This window comes from Hemiscyllium ocellatum, chromosome 30 (assembly GCF_020745735.1).
Source record: "Hemiscyllium ocellatum isolate sHemOce1 chromosome 30, sHemOce1.pat.X.cur, whole genome shotgun sequence".
NCBI classification, from domain to species: Eukaryota; Metazoa; Chordata; class Chondrichthyes; order Orectolobiformes; family Hemiscylliidae; genus Hemiscyllium; species Hemiscyllium ocellatum.
The window spans coordinates 49,909,897-49,930,557 of NC_083430.1; the positions used below are offsets into that span (position 1 = coordinate 49,909,897).

General features: G+C 43.0%; 1 protein-coding gene across 5 annotated transcripts in view; it reads right to left on the reverse strand.

Moving 5' to 3' along the window:
- Positions 1-20,314, reverse strand: part of LOC132830153 (polycomb protein SCMH1-like) — a 208,865-nt gene extending 188,551 nt beyond the window's left edge. The window contains exons 1-3 of one of the 5 annotated variants that reach the window (XM_060847682.1): positions 20,295-20,314; positions 17,185-17,400; positions 8,565-8,637 (exon numbers count right to left, since the gene is read on the reverse strand). In XM_060847682.1, the coding sequence (XP_060703665.1) occupies positions 8,565-8,589 (25 nt within the window). In that variant the 5' untranslated portion in view covers positions 8,590-8,637; positions 17,185-17,400; positions 20,295-20,314. Of the gene's footprint in view, positions 1-8,564; positions 8,638-17,184; positions 17,401-18,951; positions 19,237-19,771; positions 19,949-20,294 lie in introns of those variants that run through there. The other 4 variants (XM_060847680.1, XM_060847681.1, XM_060847683.1 and 1 more) reach the window with 4 other exon arrangements.
- Between the last annotated feature and the right edge of the window lie 347 nt (positions 20,315-20,661).

A 20,661-nucleotide genomic window follows, 5' to 3' on the forward strand; every position in this document is an offset into this window, starting at 1 on the left:
GGGAGCTAGTTCAGTTGCAAGGACTCTCCACTGTGCATAAAGGGTGATGTGGTGACGGGAATTCTGGACTCTGTGGAGCTGTAGGCCAATTGGACTTCAAATAGGCACTACAACAGGCTTTGTCATTAGAAAATGCAGCAGGTGGAGCGTATGAGTTACATGGTATTCCAATGGAAGTGGACACCCTTGCCAGACTGACTGAGATTGAGGAACACCACTTGAGTGAAAGTAATTGCACAGCCCCACTCAGGTTATATACTGAAGAGGGTCTTTAGGTCATCCCACAGCAAAACCCCCAAACTAAGTTAAGCCTTGATCAAAAGGTTAAAAATTTTCCTCAGGGTCTGGGCCAGCAAGCCATTGTACTTGCTTCCAGAATGCAGATTCGAGGCAGCAAAAGTCCCATCAGGCTTGAACTGAGTCAGTGAACTCACAGGCCAGTATCCAGGAGAGTGCACACCCTGGAAAGTCCACTGGTATCTGGTTTGGAACAGTTAAATTGCTTAGCAACATCCAAATCCGAACCAATCAAAATAAACATCTGGTCTAATGGAAGTTGATACTGGCACAGCTGCATCAGTGATCACAGAACCAGTCTTTAACAAAATTCGTTCTGGCTTCCAACCCTTGGTTTGTGTAAGCTCTTGGGTAGATTGACAACCTATACCGGGGAACCTTTCCAGATTAAGGATAAAACTTTGGTTCAGGTCTCGTCTGAGAAGCAGCTGTTCAGTGACCTGTACAAGGAGGACAGATTGCACCTAAATTGGAAGGAGACTAATATATTGGCAGGGAGATTTGCTAGAACTGCTTGCGAGGATTTAAACTAGTAAGGTGGGGCGGGGGGGAGTGGTGTGGAAGGGACAAGATTGGACGAATAAATTAAACGGCATTTATTTCAATGCAAGGGGCGGGCATGGTTAGGAACATGAGGCTGGGATATGATAGCAATTACGGAAACATGGCTCAGGGATGGGCAGGACTGGCAGCTTAATGTTCCAGGAAGAATAGAAAGGGGGGCAAGAGAGGAGGGGGAGTGGCATTTTTGATAAGGAATAGCATTACAGCAGTGCTGAGGGAAGATATTCCCAGAAATACATCCAGGGAAGTTATTTGGGTGGAACTGAGAAATAAGAAAGGGATTGTTTTATAGACCCCCCAAATAGTCAGAGGGAAATTGAGAAACAAACTTGTAAGGAGATCTCAGCTATCTGTAAGAATAATAGGGTAGTTATGGTAGGGGATTTTAACTTTCCAAACATAGACTGGGACTGCCATAGTGTTAAAGGTTTAGATGGAGAGGAATTTCTTAAGTGTGTACAACACAATTTTCTGATTCAGTATGTGGATGTACCTACTAGAGAAGGTGCAAAACTAGACCTACTCTCGGGAAAAAAGGCAGGGCAGGTGACTGAGGTGTCAGTGGGGGAGCACTTTGGGGCCAGCGATCATAATTCTATTCGTTTTAAAATAGTGATGGAAAAGGATAGACCAGATCTCAAAGTTGAAGTTCTAAATTGGAGAAAGGCCAATTTTGACGGTATTAGGCAAGAACTTTCGAAAGCTGATTGGAGGCAGATGTTCGCAGGTAAAGAGATGGCTGGAAAACGGGAAGCCTTCAGAAATGAGATAACAAGAATCCGGAGAAAGTATATTCCTGTCAGGGTGAAAGAGAAGGCTGGTAAGTATAGGGAATGTTGGATGACTAAAGAAGTTGAGGGTTTGGTTAAGAAAAAGAAGGAAGCATATGTCAGGTATAGACAGGATAGATCGAGGGAATCCTTCGATAGAGTATAAAGAAAGTATGAGTATACTTAAGAGGGAAATCAGGAGGGCAAAACGGGGACATGAGATAGCTTTGGCAAATACAATTAAGGAGAATCCTAAGGGTTTTTATAAATACATTAAGGACAAAAGGGTAACTAGGTAGAGAATAGGGCACCTCAAAGATCAGCAACGCGGCCTTTGTGTGGAGCCACAGAAAATGGGGGAGCTACTAAATAAATATTTTGCATCAGCATTTACTGTGGAAAAGGATATGGAAAATATAGACTGTAGGGAAATAGATGGTGACATCTTGCAAATTGAGGAGGAAGTGCTGGATGTCTTGAAACGGTTAAAAGTGAATAAATCCCCAGGACCTGATTAGGTGTACCCGAGAACTCTGTGGGAACCTAGAGAAGTGATTGCTGGGCCTCTTGCTAAGATATTTGCATCATCGATAGTCATAGGTGAGGTGCCAGAAGACTGGAGGTTGGCAAACGTGGTGCCTCTGTTTAAGAAAGGTGGTAAAGACAAGCCAGAGAACTATAGACCGGTGGGCCTGACCTCGGTGGTGGGCAAGTTGTTGGAGGGAATCCTGAGGGACAGGATGTACATGTATTTGGAAAGGCAAGGACTGATTTGGGATAGTCAACATGGTTTTGTACGTGGGAAATCATGTCTCACAAACTTGATTGAGTTTTTTGAAGAAGTAACAAAGAAGATTGATGAGGGCAGAGCAGTAGATGTGATCTATATGGACTTCAGTAAGGCATTCGGCAAGGTTCCCCATAGGAGACTGATTAGCAAGGTTAGATCTCATGGAATACAGGGAGAACTAGCCATTTGGATACAGAACTGGCTCAAAGGTAGAAAACACAGGGTAGTGGTGGAGCGTTGTTTTTCAGCCTGGAGGCTTGTGACCAGTGGAGTGCCACAAGGATTGGTGCTGGGTCCTCTACTTTTTTGTCATTTACGTAAATGATTTGGATGTGAGCATAAGAGGTACAGGTAGTAAGTTTGCAGATGACACCAAAATTGGAGGTGTCGTGGACAGCGAAGAGGGTTACCTCAGATTACAACAGGATCTGGACCAGATGGGCCAATGGACTGAGAAGTGGCAGATGGAGTTTCATTCAGATAAATGTGAGGTGCTGCATTTTGGGAAAGCAAATCTTAGCAGGACTTATACACTTAATGGTAAGGTCCTAGGGAGAGTTGCTGAACAAAGAGACCTTTTAGTGCAGGGTCATAGCTCCTTGAAAGTGGAGTCACAGGTAGATAGGATAGTGAAGGAGGCGTTTGGTATGCTTTCCTTTATTGGTCAGAGTATTGAGTACAGGGGTTGGGAGGTCATGTTGCAGTTGTACAGAACATTGGTTAGGCCACTGTTGGAATAATGCATGCAATTCTGGTTTCCTTCCTATCAGAAAGATGTTGTGAAATTTGAAAGGGTTCAGAAAAAATTTACACGGATGTTGCCAGAGTTGGAGGGTCTGACCTTCAGGGAGAGGCTGAACAGGCTGCGGCTGTTTTCCCTGGAGTGTCAGAGGCTGGGTGGTGACCTTATAGAGGTTTACAAAATTATGAGGAGCATGGATAGGATAAATAGACAAAGTCTTTTCCCTGGGGTCGGGGAGTCCAGAACTAGAGGTTTAGGGTGAGAGGGGAAAGATATAAAAGACACCTAAGGGGCAACTTTTTCACACAGAGGGTGGTACGTGTATGGAATGAGCTGCCAGAGAAAGTGGTGAAGGCTGGTACAATTGCAACATTTAAGAGGCATTTGGATGGGTATATGAATAGGAAGGGTTTGGAGGGATATGGGCCGGGTTCTGGCAGGTGGGACTAAATTGGGTTGGGATATCTGGTTGGCATGGATGGGTTGGACCGAAGGGTCTGTTTCCATGCTGTACATCTCTATGACTCTATGACTCTATGACTCTAATTCCCACTGATTATAGTAAGGCTTGGGCACTATCCTATTGGGACAAAATTAGTTGAGAAAGATTCACTTTGATTGGTTCAACACTTTTCAATTAGAAAATGGCTGCGTAGTGAAGTCCTAATTAAATACCTGGACAGTTTTAAGAAGCGTCTAGGGACAAGCAAAGGAGCCAAGGCCATCTTGTATGTTGAGCAGGAAACAATTCCATGATCTGCAAGGTCTACCCAGGGCCATTTGCCTCACGGGCAAATGTAGAGGCAGAAATCTGGAGATTGGAAAGTGAAGGAATTATCAAACCAGTAAATTCCTGATGAGGGGCTTATGCTCGAAACGTCGAATTCTCTATTCCTGAGATGCTGCCTGGCCTGCTGTGCTTTGACCAGCAACACATTTGCAGCAGCGAATTATCAAACCAGTCCAGTTTGCTGAATATGGAATACTGGTTATATTGATTGTTAAGTCTAATGGGTTGGTTTGCCTTGGTGGAGATTTTAAACAAACAGTAAACTGCATCTCACAGTTGGATAAATACTCAATCCCTTGCACAGAGGACTCATACACAATGCTGGTGAGGATGGGTGGGGCTGGGGGGGATGTCCTTCACAAAGCTGAATCTGAGCCACACATTCTTGCAATTGTGGCGAGATGAGGATTCCCCAAAGTATGCTACAATTATTACCGATAAGGGTTTGTACCAATATATGAGACAGCCATTTGGGTGGCACAGCGGCTCAGTGGTGAGCACTGCTGCCTCACAGCACCAGGGACCTGGATTTGATTCCAGCCTTGGGCAACTGTCTGTGTGCAGTTTGCACGTTCTCCTTGTGTCTGCGTGGGTTTCCTCTGGGTGCTCCAGTTTCTTCCCACAGTGCACAGATGTGCGGGTTAGGTGAATTAGCTGTGTTAAATTGTCCACAGTTTCAGGGATGTGTAGGTTAGCTGCATTAGTCAGGGGTAAATGTAGGGGAATGTGTCTGGGTGGGTTCCTCTTTGGAGGCTGAAGGGCCTGTTTTCACACTGTAGGGATTCTACGATTTGGAATATTGTCAGCTTGTGCCATTTTTCAAGAGACAATGGAGAACACTTTACAAGGTCCATCCCAAGTCACCATTTATCAAAATGATGTGGTAATAACAGGGAAGATTGATAAGGAGCACTTAGAGAATTTGGACATAGTCTGTAGATGTTTCTCCACGGTATGTTCCAAGCACCCCAAAATAACCTATTTGGATGGACCGAGTTGACAAGGCTGGGTTACACACATTGGAGGATAAAGTGAGGGTGATAAAGTATGGCTCCGAAGTCTTACCAGAGTTTAAGTCTTTCTTTGCATCGGTGAATTATTACAGAAAATTCATCCGTAATCTGACCTCCATCCTTCCACCTTTACATCTACTGTTGAAAAAGTGTCAGTCTTAGAAATGGTCTCGTAGCCAAGATGTCGCCTTTAGGGGAGTGAAGAAGTAGCTATCACCATGTAAGATGTTGACACACCATGATCCCAAACAACATCTGGTGCTGACATGTGATGCCTCTCCATATGGTATCGGGTTAATGTTGGCTCACAGGCTGCCCAATGGAGAGGAACACCCAATAGCATACCCAGGACTTTGGTTGATGCAGAGTGCAAATACGTCCAGATAGAGAAGGTTTGGCGGTCATCTTTGGTATGAGAAAGTTCACCCAGTACCTTTATGGATGTAAATTTGTAATAGTAACGGACCACAAACCCCTCTAAAGGTACTCAAAGGGAACAAAGCCGTGCCATCCATAGCTGCAGCTTGAATTCACTGGTGGGCTCTCATTCTAAGTGCTCATGATTACAAATTAGAACACTACCCAGGAGGCCAAGTAGCAAATATGATACTCCTGCTAGCAGATACACCACCAGTGGGTCCACCGCTGGAAGAGTCCGTGCTGGTTTTAAAGTTTATGAATACCCTTCAAGGCACTGCTGACAGTATCTCACTGTGGACACAAGAAGATCTGGCCCTGGCAAAACTAAAACAGCTGGTGGTAATGGAGGAAACAGGAAGGCCATCTCAACCAACATGCATATAGTTCATTCAGCAAACACAGAGACAATAACAGAAAAACTGCACACATCTTTTGCAATACGCTGGCTCCTGGAAGTGTTGGTCACAGACAATGGGCCATCACTTATCAGCAGGAATTTGAGTATTTCCTAAAGTTGAATGGCTTTCGGCATGTCAGTACAGCTCCGTACTATGCATCATCCAATGGTCTGGTGGAAAGAGCAGTCCAAACTTTGAAGGCAGGCTTAAAGAAACAGCCTACTGCTTGATTCAATTCCAAACTGTACCAGTTCCTATTTAATTATCAGATCACCCCTCATGCAACTGGGGTGGGGTGGGGGCAGTGGAATGGCATCAAAAACGCGAATGTTAGGCACAAGACTCCTCTACACGAAAGGCAGTTTACTTCAGCGGATAAAGTTTGGTGCCGAAACCATGGAAATGGCCCTACATGGGGAAGAGGCATGGTCAACACGAAGGTAGGTCCTGTGACATACAAAGTTTGGGTAGGTGAGGTGGGGAACAACCAGGTGGACCACATGGAAACTGCAAACTCACATACGGGGCAGGAGCAAAACGAATGTAGTCCTTCAGAACAACCGCAAAGGCTGTCAGAACCTGTGGGTCCTCTCCCTCTGTCTGGTATTGAAGAAACTTCAGAATTTTTGATGGACACAGTTGCTGTTGCACTCTTGATCCCTCTTGAAGAAGAGAATGAAATTCCTCTGAGATGGTCCAGGCACAAGAGGTGGACAATGATCCAGTACATGCTGCCCATATCCAAGGCAGAGTCAAAGAAATTGAACCTGGCATGAAACTGCCCCAGGAGAGGCTATAAGGAGAAGAATAGGTCTGCATCCCTGGACTCAGAGGGGGAGGGTTGAAGTGAATGCAATGGGATCAGCCAAGTGGACCTCATAGAATGAGTTCTCTGACTGGAACAGGTTGACAGTCCCAATCAGGGAGCCTTGGCTGACAGATACAAACAAGAGCGTCAGGGGCTCTGTTCAGTCTGAGAGCGGGCTCTGAGGGAGCTGGATCAGTGTCAAGTACTGTGCATATACTGTAAATAAATGGTTACTTGGTGACAGAAAACTAGCCTCTATGGAGACATTCCAACCTTACCTCTCAAGCTCTTAGATGTTTATTCCTCCTTTGGAATCTCTTCAATTAGGTTATAAACCCCTTCCTAACAGTAAAATAGCCAAAAATAATAAAAACTTCTGAACGTGTCCACCTCGCTATCCCTCAGTTGTATTTCTATAATCTTTGACCTGGTGGACAATGCCATCCTTCACCAAAACCTCTTCTCTATTGTGTACCTTTGGAGACTGTCCTGGCTGAATTCCAATTTTACCCATTTCAAAGACAGAGCATCTTCAGTAACCATTATACTAGGTGCAGATCAATTCCTGCGCCCTTCCTCATTCTATCTTGGTTACATCATTAGAAAACATGAGCTACGGACAAGATACACTTCAACTCACTCCCTCACAAAGTCAGTGAATCCACAGCGAACTTGAATGTTTGCGAATTACTTTTTGGCCAGTACCTTGAACTGAGCCAGGCTGTTCACAACCTCAAGGTCCTGTTCAACTCCGAGTTGACTTTGACTCTACAGCTTTATAGCTCCATGACGACCTGCTCTTCCCCTATCAATCACTGTCTACCTCAGCCTCTATTGTAAAACCTTCATGTATGTCTTCATCACATCCAGACTCAACCATTCCAATGCTTTCTTTGTTGATTTGTAATTCATCCAAAACAGTGATCTCCATCCAAATCCATACCAAATCTCTCTTGCTACATTAACCATTGTCTCTGTTTACTTAGATTGCTTTTTAATCCTCCAACTTTAGTTCTGCCGCTTGTGCAGTTAAACCCCTTCATAGCCTTCCTTCCTTATTTCAGTCGACTTCTCCAGCCTTATGCCACAATAGTACAAAAGTCATTACTCTTCAGTCTGCAGCTTCTCATGATTCCTCTCTCCACCACCCCTCCCTCACATACTCTGCACCCTTTGATCATTTTTATTTTCAAAATAGAAATCTGTGCAGGCTCAGGAAGCTTCTTCCTCTCTTACTGTCAGGATAGAACCACAAATAATAGTTGAATGATGAGTTAACCACCTTTGAGTGATAAACTTTGGTAATGGCACATTGTAAAATTTGGTGCTCTGCTTTCAGCAAATGTTATTAGTTAGCTTTTGTGCTGTTGGGAATGAAATCCCTGGTGTAAACCACATCAAGAAGGCAAAAACTCTCAATTAACTCTCAGTTAACATGTGCGCAGTCCATCATGTACACATTATCAATGGTTTAATCTGTTTTCTGCATCGCAGTTTTAAACTCTGCTCGGGTACCCAACCCTCCATGTTTTAGATTTACATTATCTACTTACCCATTGACTACTACTATAGACAAACACTATATTACTTTGACAACAAAATAAAACACAAATCTGTATAGGTATGCTATTTTTCTTTACCTCATCAGAGATCAGCCTTGGTAAGTGTATCCATTAGTCTAACGTGTATCCAGATAGTTTCCTCTTACCCCACAGAATGCTTGAATTCTACTTTTGAATGTAATATTTACAGACCCCAACAACCAGGACCAACTGATGGCGCAGTTCTGTTAGTTCAATTCATTGCACCTTCACAGCAGTTTCAATATCATTTTTCTGAAGTCAGGCTCTACACTTAGAGGCTGCAGCATTTCAAATCTCTTGTTCTGCAATTCTGTCCATATTTCTGTGGAACCTGCAACCCTCAAGTTGATAAAGAGAACTTTTTATCTTAGCAGGTTATCAGCACTCACCTTTTTGAGATCCCGGTTTTCTCATTGTCCAGAACACACTGTCAATGTACTCAAATCAGCTGGGAACTGAATCCTGCAAAAGAAGAGAAAAAGAATAAGGACAGAGAATTACAAAGTCAGCTATAATTTCCAACTAATTGGGCACAAAGTCCCCATGATTTACATGACCAAGAGGCGGGATAAAAACTGGAAGATACATAAAGAATACAAGTATCCATCCTTGGGCGAAGGTAAGAAAGAAGATAAATGTAGAAACTTGGGTTTTACAGACAAAGCCAAAATAGAAGTAAAATGTTGTGGTTATTGCAACCAAATATAAATCTTGTGCATCACCTCAGAGAAAAAAAATGGAATGGGACAGAAAACAAACACATAGAGCAAAAGACATTAAGGGGAAGACATAGTTTCTCTTCATCTATTCTATTTCCACTGAATGGGAATGTAGGATGAGGGAAATGGTCAAATAAATTGGATCGAAAGCAAAGCAACTTCCTGTAAAGCATAGAACATTTTTGGAACTTTCCACACTACATGGCATTTGATGCTTATCAATTATTACTTTCAAAATTGGGATTGACAGATTTGGCCAAAGGGATTAAAGGATAACAGACAGAGGTGAGTACATAGAGTCAATCATTGATCAGCCATGATCTCACCAAATGGCTAAACAACATCAAAAGGCTAAATTGTCCACTGCGTTGTTTTTTCCAAAGCAAAATTTAAAGCTGGGATCACAAAAGTATCAACACTGGCAACTGCTTCTTGCTTCCTCGTTCAGCTTTTCCCATATTCCATGGAGTTGCCACACTTGTTTGATTACCATCGTATTTTGAACACTTGAAATCAACACAATGGCAGCATCTACAAGACGCACTGCAATAAGTTACCAAGGCTCCTCCAGCAGCACTTTCCCCTGAACACTGCTCTCTAGAAGGACAAAGGCAGTAATTGGATGGGAACACTATCCCTATCATATAACACACCATCCTGACTCAGAAAGATAGTACTATTCCTTCACCGTCAGTCCTTCAAAATCTCGGAATATCCTTCCTCAGGGTGTGCCTGAGCCACATGCATTATTATCATCACCACTTTCTCAAAAGCAATTACAGATGAGCAATAAACGTTAGTCTACCCAGCACTGAATAATGAAGAAACTTGGACATTACGCACAAAGCCAACAAAATAAAAGTGGAAATATGTTGCAGTTATTGCTTTTGAGTAAGTCGAAAATTAACGTGATTTTATAACTAAATGTCTTTCCGATCATTAACCCTTCCCCATTCACCAAGGCTGGAAGGTGGCACTAATACATGTTGGCTTGCCTTCCCCAGGTTTCTCCCATTGCCAAGATCCTGCTGGTTCACAGCAGGTGACCTAACAATAGAGTCAGTGCAAATGCCTATGCTGGTAAAACTGCTCCAATTAAAAATTCCCTGTAATAGAAAAAATATTGCTATTAAATTGAAAGTAATTGAATACATTTGATCTGTTTTGCTTATAATAGGTAACTGGTATGGTACTGTCTCACCCATATCTTAATTTGAGCCAACCATACAATCATTTTTGGTGAAAAGTCCGTAAGCATTATTTGTAAACTATAACTGGGTTTGACAGTCACTTTTTAAAAAAAAATTATATACCATAATAACTTTACATTAAATTATAATTGGTATAGACAAGTTTAATCTTGGGAGTTCCATCTCAAGATTTCCTTCCATAATGAAAGGTCAGTTTACTTTAGGATTCCCGTTGTCAGGAGTTAGTTCTCCCTCAGGACTGGAGTATTCATCTAGATGGTGAATTGAATGTAATACCTACACTGTTTTGTGCTGAATTTGAGATGTTAAGGTGATCAAAAAAAATTCCAAAGCACTGTTCAATTAGGAAATTCTGAAGATTCCTGACTAAATTAAAACTTGAACTGATTACATAATTAGTCATTTCCATAGGACCCTGCTGCACAGATATCTCCTACCAATTTAACTTCCTGACAAAATTAATGACCTATTCTGAAACATTAACAATCAACTTCAGTCAACGTTTGGCATAGCCCGGAGGTATTCCAAGGAGCTGGATATATGCAAGTCCCTCCTTTCATAAAACTGCGGAAGTCTCTACAATTAAATTAAGAAAATGGCTTGGAAACATTTGTACAAATCAGACACAGGACACTAAAATGTAATGCCTAGAGGGCATGATTTCATCATAAATTCTGTAAGGTGTCAATGAGAGGATGGCTTGGTAAATCCATTTTATTAGAAACTCCCAAGTGTAGTTTTGTCATTGGATAATCATGTTAAACTGCCCTGGTCATTACCTTTAGTACAGCTGAACACCCACAGCTATAACAGCAGAAAGGAGCAGGCATGCTGCTGGATTTAGCGTCTTTATTTTGATACTTCGAAAAGAAGTTGATACTTTCAACATGCCATTCGGCAACAAAGGGAAAAAGTAATGATCATTTATCACAGCAGCTTATAAAAAAAAGAGAACCAGTCTCCCAGTGGATCACACGCTGTGGCCCTGAACAAAGCGTGTTTGGCAGGAAGCAGCTTCCAACCATGGTCTGCACTGTTAGCTCAACCAAAGCAACATTTTTGAGATTTCAAGTGGCCTGCCTCACTGTTCTGTAAGAGTGAAAAATCGTTTGCTTCTGATCTAGCCAATGCACCCAAAGACTTGAGCGTTAATATGATTTCTAAATAATGCAGAAACATTCTGTCCCTAAACTTACATTTGAACAAGGGTACAGCAGAACACAAGAATTAGGAGCTGGAGCAGCTACCTTGTCCTTCAAGCCTGGTCCACTAATCAATAAGATCACAGGTCAAATCTCACTCCACTTTCCCACAATATCTGCATTTCCCTCAACTCCCTTAGTATTGAAAATAACTATCATCCATTAGACAGTGGACTGCAAGTTTACCAGAATCTATGAGTCTGAATCACAGCAGGTGGGCCCCCAATATCATCACCTTATCATAGGTCAGTATCTTTCCACTGAGCTTCCCCCCCCAACATCTCCCCCGCGGCACATTCCAGTATCAATGTAGCTATTTCCCAGAAGAACTCTGGGACATCTATAACATGTGCAATAAGAGGAAACAACAATAGTCAATTGCTACAAGGAACACTTGGTCCTGGAGCTCAATGATCAGGGATATCACAGGGACCCAGAGTTAATAAAGAAACCAGAAAGTGCAGCAACTCAGCAGCAGAGAACAACTTGGCAATAGAAACTACAGATTGGCATACTGACAGAGAAGAGAATGGACTTCATACAAGATCGAATCCGAGTGGAATGGGGTGGAGTGGAGACCGCTCAAGATGGAGGGAAGGAAAATAACATTTGCACAGAGGCATCCCATTAATAGGGTAAAACAAGAGATCAAAATAGGTCTCATAGGAGAGCAAGGGTCAGAGGAAGGTCAGCTCCTATTGCAATAAAGCCAAGTGAAACCAAAGCAAATGAAGAGGCATGTAAAAGTGAATAGGAAAGCAGGGTTCATTAAAAGTATCAACCAATTCAATTAACATACTTGCAGGAGGCAGGTGAGAAAGGAAACAGTGAAAAACCTGAAACAACTTGGCACGATATCAAGTTATTAATAGGTTGCGAATTTGTTCAGCAAATTCTTTTCTATGTCCCCAGTAAAGACAACGGATTTCCTAAGAAAGGCAGAGTTACTACGAAAGTAAATCCAAACCTGCTGAAAATACAATTACTGAATTAGTTTATCGAGGCAAATGCGTCACACTTGGATGCTCTGCATTAATGAATATTCCACAAAAATATTTCAATCCAAGCTTTTGCATATTTTCTCTCAGGAATTGTAAAAGGTAACATTCAGACAAGTCACAACAAGAGGCTATAGTTTTACCATAAGTTCTTGGTCATTCAGGCTTGAGGTGATGAGGAAGTATTAATAGGATTAGCATTCTTTAAAGCGAATAAACTCCCAGGGTCAGATGAAATGCATCCCAGGTGGTTAAAAGAAAGCAGGACAAAAATAACAATTCTGTGGCCATCATTTTCCAATCTTTACAGGATGCAGAAATAGTGCCAGCAAATTGGAAGATGTTAGCATTTTATTTTTGTTTAGTAAGGGAATGAGGAATAGACTAAATACTTCCAAACCAGCTAATCAAGGCTCGGTAAAAGCCTATTGGAATCAATTCTGAGACATAGAATAAACTGCCACTCAGAAAGACACGGAATAATCAAGGACAGCTAGCGCAGATTTAATCACGGAAGATAGAGTCTGATTAAATTAACTGAATGTTTTGAGAAAGTAACAAGGTGGATTAATGGGGTAGTGTAACTGATACCCTCTACATGAATTTTAGCAAGGTTGTTAGAACGTTCCTACATGGGCGTCTGCTTAAAATAAAAGCACATGGAATCCAGAGGAATGCAGTGCACTGGCTTCAAAAACTGGCAGGGTGGCAATGGCATTTTTTGCAATTGGGAGGATGTTCCACGAGGGTTCTGCAGGGTTCAGTTACTAGCCCCAGACTTTTCTGTGATCCTTACTTATGATTTGGATGTTTGGGGAAGTGACAGCCTAGTGGTATTGTTGCTAGAATTATTAGTCTAGAGATCCAGGTAATGTTCTGGGGACCTGGATTTGAAACCAAACGTGGCAGATGGTCAAAAGTGAATTTAATGAAAATCTGGAATTATGAATCTAATGATGACCGTGAAACCATTGTCAATTATCGGAGAAACCCATCTGGTTCACTATAATGTCCTTGAGAGAAGGAATCTGCTGTCCTTACCTGGTCAGGCCTACATGTAAATCTAGATCTACAGCAATGTGGTTGACTCTCAACTACATAATGAGCAATGAGGGATGGCACAGCTAGCAAACCCTCATCCTATGAATGAATTTTAAAAATTGTAGGGTCCATGAGCAAACATTATGCTGACTGCCCAAGAAATGGGCCAGGTAGTTGATAGCAAGTAGGAAGGCTGCAGACTTGAGAAAAATTTCATTGAACTAGTCAGGTAGGCAGAAAAGTGACCAGTGGAATTCAGCCAAGAAAAGTGAGAGGTGATCCATTTGAGAAATTGAAACAAGGGAAGAGAATACAAAATATATGGCAAAATACTAAGTGGTGAAGAGGAAGTGAGAGAAGTCTTGGCGTGCATGCCCAAAGTTCCTAGTAGGTAAAGGGACAAATCATTACATGGCCAGGAAGGCGTTTTCTTAATTAGTTAGAGAATATGAGAGTAGGGAGGTTAGACTGGAACTGTCTAAAGCAGAACAGTGGCTCAGTGATTAGCACTGCTGCCTCACAGGCCACGGACCTGGGTTCAGTCCCTGCCTCGGGTGACTGTCCGGAGTTTGCACATTCTCCCTGTGTCTACATGGGTTCCTCCCACAATCCAAAGATGTGCAGGCCAGGGGAATTGGCCATGCTAAATTGCAAATAGCGTTAGGTGGATTAGTCAGGGGTAAATATAGTGTGGGGGAATGGGTCTGGGTGAGTTGTTCTTCTGAGGGTCGGGATGGACTTGTTGAGCCGAAGGGCCCATTTCCATACCGTAGGGAATCTGAGCTAATCTCTAAAAAAAAACGTTAGTTAGGTAAAAACTTAAGTACGATGGCGTTCTGGTCACCTTATCACAGAAAGAATGGAGTTGCAGTAGAGAAGAGACAGAGGAAATTTACCAGGATATTGCCAGGATTAGACATTTGCAGCTGTGAGAAAAGATTGGATAGACTGAGGTTGTTCTCCATTCGGTAAAACAGAAAATTAGTTGGCCATTTGTTTGAGATGGACAAGACTGTAATTGACCTGGATGGAGCACACAGGAAAGACCTGTTTACCAGAACAATGAGGTCTGTTAACAGGAAGCATTTGTTTAAAGTGATCGATAGAAGGATTACAAGGAGAAATTAGGAAAATCTTTCTCACCCAGAGGATGGAAGGAATCTGGAACTCCCTGCCTGAAACAGTAGAAGAGGCAGACTCATTTACAAAGTTGCCTTAGAGGCAATTAATACTGGCTATGTCAGCAATCTGTGGATAATGAAAGGAAATCTGCCACTCCAGAATGATGAAGTTCATTACTTTGGGCCAGTCAGGCTGCTGAGTAGTAAGAATGAACTTAGTACCCCATTTCCATAGTCAGAAGAGAATAGCCCTTATGCAAGGGTTTGTGCAATGCTACTGTTAGCCCACAATGAGGCGAACAGCCTATGGGAACATGTACAGCACATCCATTTGAAAAGCCCAGATTCACTGACATCAACCTCTGCATTTCTACATTATATCACACATGTCCAAACACCCAGAGACACGGTCAGTTTCTGTCCAGTGCTGACAGTAAAATGTGACAACTTCACCCGTCATTACTGCAACAAATTCCAGGCTGTAAATGTTAAGAAGCAGAATTTCATTGATAAATATCAGGAGTTAAAAGCTCTGATACCTCAACATCCATCAATTGTTTATGGCACCAGAACATTTAACAGCCTGTAAATTCCCCTCCAACATATTGATCATTCTATAGAATTTCATTACAACTATTGAATCAGCATTTCTCTGACAATGTTAGGCGCATGTGTAAATGTCAGCTGATAGACAGCCCACCTAGGTTTTCATTCTCTCCTTACGAATGTACAATCTCTGCCTGTTACAAATAAGTTTGCATTGAAACAAGAGTTGTAAGACCATCACCAAAAGGTAATCTCCTACTGCTTTCACTATACGTAAACTGTAAAGATAATCAAAATCAGTACAGCATAACATTTCAAAACTTTCTAGCAGACCAATTAAGAAAAATGTAAAAATTAAGTATGAAAGATTCCTGTTAAGGAAAGTAAGTGTGTCAATTTAAAGTTTACCACGTGTTCAAGAGCACAAAGATAGAACTTTAAATTCACTAGTCAAAGGTTGTCACAAAAGTTGATGTTACAGGGATGTACCAGTAGCTCCTCTTTTTAAAAAGGAACTAGTCTCATAACTACAGTACCATGTCTGCAGATTGCAATGTCTTCATTCCCTTAGGTTATATCCCTAATCTGTGCTCCCATCAACCTGAAATACCTAATATTTGATGTATTTTCACAACAAAATGCAAATTTGGAACACTAGTATAAGAGATAACTGGTGGGATGCATTGTTGAATAGACAAATTTTACGAATTCTTTTTACAAAACGGTGAGGAGAAAGTGAGCAAAGTTATGGGACAATTGGAGAGCAAGTGCAGGCTTTATCATGTTCACAAAATAGGAAAGAAAAAAGTCAAAGAATTAAGTTTTCTCCAAATTATGGCAAAATTGAGAAGGGAGATTGGATAGAAGGTTAGAACTGACCTACCAAGCGTCGGAGACAGGAACAGGTTGGTCAGCAGTTATGTAGTTTGGCTAAGGGAAGGCAGTAAGAGGGGATTTGTAGATGGGATTGAGGATACTTGGTATATTGCTGAGCAGTAGAATGGTTCATGTGAAAAGTTGTAAAGCCAAAAAGCCAACCAAGGTCATGAGGCGAAAGTTGAAGGGCAAGTGAATAATATGGTACAGAACATGAGCAGAGATTTGTGGGAGGTACAACTTGTGGATTCCCATGTTCAGGAAGCTGATGAGAAATGCTTTGGAGAAATTCAGAACAGTCTAGGATGAAGGTCATTGTCTTAGGATAGGGAGTAGCAAAATAAAAACAGAGTTAAGGAGAAACTACTTCTTGCAAATGTTTATGAATCTGTAGAATTTGCTACCCCAAAGTGCAGTGAATGCTGGGACAGTGAGTATATTTAAGAAGGAGTCTGCCAATTAAAAATACAGCAACGGTTTTAAGGGTTGTGCAGAGAAGGCAGGAAAATAGGGTTGAGAAGCTTATCTGCCATAATCAAATGCGGAGCAGACTCGATGGGCTGAATGGCCTAATTCTGCTCCTATATCTTATGAACTAGAACAAAAGGTAAGCATTTCTATGAGAGTACAGTAAGGTGTAGTAAAGGAGGGAGATGATGTGGAGTTGAAAATAAGTGGACCTGGTGATGGACTAGATATGGGATTTGTAGCTGAACTCAAGATCAAGGAGGACTCAAAAGTTGCGTATCTTTCAGTATTGCATGAAGGAATGGTTGGGGAGAGAGATGGAGTTGGTAGGGCAACAATTATATCCTTAACTGCATCACAGTGCTCACTCCCAATTAGAATTTGCCAATATAAAACATTTAGAGGATGAAAATTCTTTGTTCATTATATGCAATGGAATGATAGACATTTTTTCCTACTAAATGACTCATTGCAACCTGCATTTTTGCATTTACTTCAACCAGCACTTTGTTTCCCATGCAAATTATTACAGATAACAAAAACTTTCCTGAATGGACCTGATTGAGACCATTAAAAGCTGTGGGAAATTTCTTATAAATCTAATGAGTGTTGAGTTTCAGATGAAGCATCAACAAGAGGGAAAAAAAAATCAGTCGAAGGACAGTAATCAAAAGGTACTCAGATGCTTAGTCATGGGAGAGTCATGGCTTTAGGGGTGTTGGTGTTTGAACTGTATTGTGGGTAATCTGGTCTATTGGGGGTTTAAAAGTATCTGCTCTGACCGGTTAACAAATTACATTTATAAAGACCATCAAATTGTACTATACCTTCAAAAGATTTGTGCTTTTGTGAAGGACAAATTGCTGGTGATTTAATACTGGTCCAAACACATTTAGACTTCAGTCCCCATCACAGCTCTGAAAGCTGCAATCTCCCTTTCTCCATCATTCATCAATTCCAAGTAATTGTCAAGTTTTAAATCCAATTAGTGACCTCAATGCCCAGCATGCCTTAGGATCAGGAGTCTCCAGGGACAATGATATCTGCAATTAAAGGAAAGCACTATTTATTAAAAAAGGAAATAATTCAGGCAGGTATAAACTAAGCACACCACAGCTTTCACACTAATCACTGAGACTCCACAAAGGGATACTGAATGCTAGTTTTTCTTTTCTCTCTGCTCCACACCCTCTGACCCTCCTGTCCCACTCAGCCTTCCCAATTTTCTGAAGTGCCCAGACCCGCTCCTTTCATAACAACCCGGAAAGTCTTCACTCCCAATGTTCCCAAGCAATCCCAGTCTGCACTGTGACTAATATACATAGTGATAAGTGGCTCTGTGAAGGTGTGTGATGGCACTTTTTTTAGGGAATCCCTCAAAATCGAAGTAGTGGATGCCAAGGTGACTGAACAATCCAAAGCTGGACCCACACACTCTGCCATGGGTGGCGGAGTTGGTCTTTGAAGACCACCTGGGTAGGGTTGGATGCTCATGTTTTTCCATGTTTTATCCTGGACCTGTCAGACCACTCACCCCAACTGAAGGACACCATCCGACACACTGGAGAATGTTGCACATTTAACAGCTATGAATGGAAGAAGACAACTACAATGTCACAAACACCACTGCACAGAGTGAAGGACAGCAAAGTTGCATCTCTGCTGCACAAAACTGGACATAACCAGTGCAAAACGGTAGATAACAGGGCCTTACAGTGGGAATGTGTGGTGCTGGAAAAGCACAGCCGGTCAGGCAGCATCCCAGGAGCAGGGAAAGTTGACGTTTCCCAGCTCTTCACCAGGAGCTTATGTTCCATTCTCCTGCTCCCCGGATGCTACCTTTTCCAGCACCACATTCTTTGACTCTGATCTCCAGCATCTGTAGTCCTCACTTCCTCCCTCCAGTGGGAACGCGTGTTGTGCAGTGTGGTATCCTACCTCTGAGACCCAGCTTCAAGTCCCCCCAGCTCCTGAGCTGCGTAATAACAACTCTGTACAGGCCAGTTCGAAAATATCTACAAAATACTCAAATCGCCACGCTAAACCGTTGGGCTGCGCAGTGCTGTGAACAGATTTAACAAATTCATTCACGTGTGACTTCGTCCACCAGAACTGTACATCTCTCTCTCTTTCTCACACACCACACCTCTCAACTCCAAAACTGGCCCTGTTTAGAAATGTTTCCAAACTTGTTCATCCAGGGCTGGGAGAGAGGTGTCCAATTAAAGGGATTGGGGGACAGGAGAGAGCATTTTCTGTTATATTTCTCAGTGTGGGGAACAGAGAATTTCAGAAGCACAGACGCTGCACTGTATCTGGGGAGAGATTCAAGTGGCTGCAGCAGTGCGCTTTGTAAAACCACAGAAAAACTTTCACCAAAATCTCCACAACAGAACTAGCGACGGGGAGACAACTGTCAAAATACTGGCCCTTTCAGTCTCAATGGCGTTATACGAGGATGGTGCGACCAGTTTTAACACAACGAGGAATCCCCGGGGGAGAGATGGGAGCAATGATGTCACGGAGAAACGGGCAACGTGTTCACCCAGGAGCAGGAGGAGACCCTGTACACACACACACACACACACACATACTTTCCCGTCAGTGTGTCCTGTTCTCAGGTTGATCCAGTTTATCCACCGACTCCCTCCAGAATTCCTGCATGGAGCATCTCAAAGTCAGGATCTGGGGCTGGAAGGAGCTGGGGTCCCCTGGGTCGCTTTGCCACCTGCTTTTCATCTGCCTGTTTAGTCCAGCTCACCCCCCATTAGAAAAAAATAAAAAGGGGTGAAACATATTGTTGTCCTCCGCCTCTTAGCCTGCGGTCAGAGATTGACAGGGCAGCACTTTGAGAAGAGAGTGAGAGAGTGAAAAAAATACCCAGCACACAACACCGATCTGAAACTGTAGTGTATGTGTGTGTGTGTGTCCTGGCCCGGGGTTGGGAAAGAGACAGGCAGACAGAAACTGACAGCTAATGTTCAGTTTCAGTCTCTGGAACCTACAAGGCCCCAGACACAGAGAGCGAGAGAATGAGATCGGCAACTCACAATGAAAACAATCCCAGCGCCAAGCAGCCCAGACTTGGGGGGAGAGAGAGGAGACAGAGAAAGGAAGGCTGTTGAAGGATGGCCGGGAGAAGGTTTCACTCTTGGATACACTGCACTGGATACAAAGCGCCGGGGGATACACTCGATCCACGCAGCGCGGTTACAATGTATCCAGCGCGCCCCGGGCTCCTGAATCCACTTCCAAACGCTCCTGCTTTTGTTTCTCCACCAACCAACCCCCCTCCCCTCTGCCAACGAGGGTCGGTGTGCGATGTTTTGGCTCCGGTGATTCCCCCCTCCCCACACACACACATACACACTCACACCCCTCAGTTCCCCATCTCCGCAGGGATCCGGTACTTACTTGTTCCAATCGAGGGCTGCCTTTTTTTGTGTGTGTGTGTGTCTTTCCCCTCCCCTCTGGCGTGTCTCAAAGCTTAGATTTCAATCAGTCTCCGCCATTTTTGAGGACTGCGCAGTCAAAGGAGAGCGAGAGAGAGAGAGAGAGAAAGAGAGAGTGAGACCCCCATTTAGATCTGACTCTGTGAAAGTACAAACACTGACACTGCACGACCCCTACTGATCAAAGCAAGGAAGCGCCCACTGGAAACCGCCAGAGGTTCCCTGCATTAAAAAACCTGCTGTCACAGAAGCCCGAAATCAAAGCCATTTAACTGCAACTTCAGCAGTTTCTTGCTGGCATCGATTTTTCAGTTCTGTCGCCCACGGGCCGTCATTGTGGGAGAGGGAACCGGCCACGCTGACTCGCGAGTTTATAATGGGACTGAATATTATTACAGCTTGGAGGCTCAGTCCAGTTTTAAGTCACGTTCTCAGCTCAGTTGCAAAGCCAAACGAAAGTTTCCGGAACGGGAATATCTCCTCACCTCAATTATTTTGCCTGGGTAGGATCCATCCCAGGTAAAAGCAGTGACAGCCGGGTACTGAGGCTTTGCTCCGCGTGTGACCGAGCAAGTTTCCAGCAGTTTGGGTTAATTCATTAAGCCTGAACTCAGTGCTGTGGAGACACTGAGGACTGCAGATGCTGGAAGCCAGAGTCAGTAGATCTAAAGCTGGAAAAGCACAGCAGGTCAGACACCATCCCGTGAAGCAGGAAAGTCAGGTGCTGTCTGACCTACTGTGCTTTCCCACATTGATATTGATGTTGGGGAGATGCTTCTGATGGGAGATCATCGACCTGAAACAGATATTGACCCAGTTTCCATAGATGCTGCCTGATAGGCTGAATCTCCC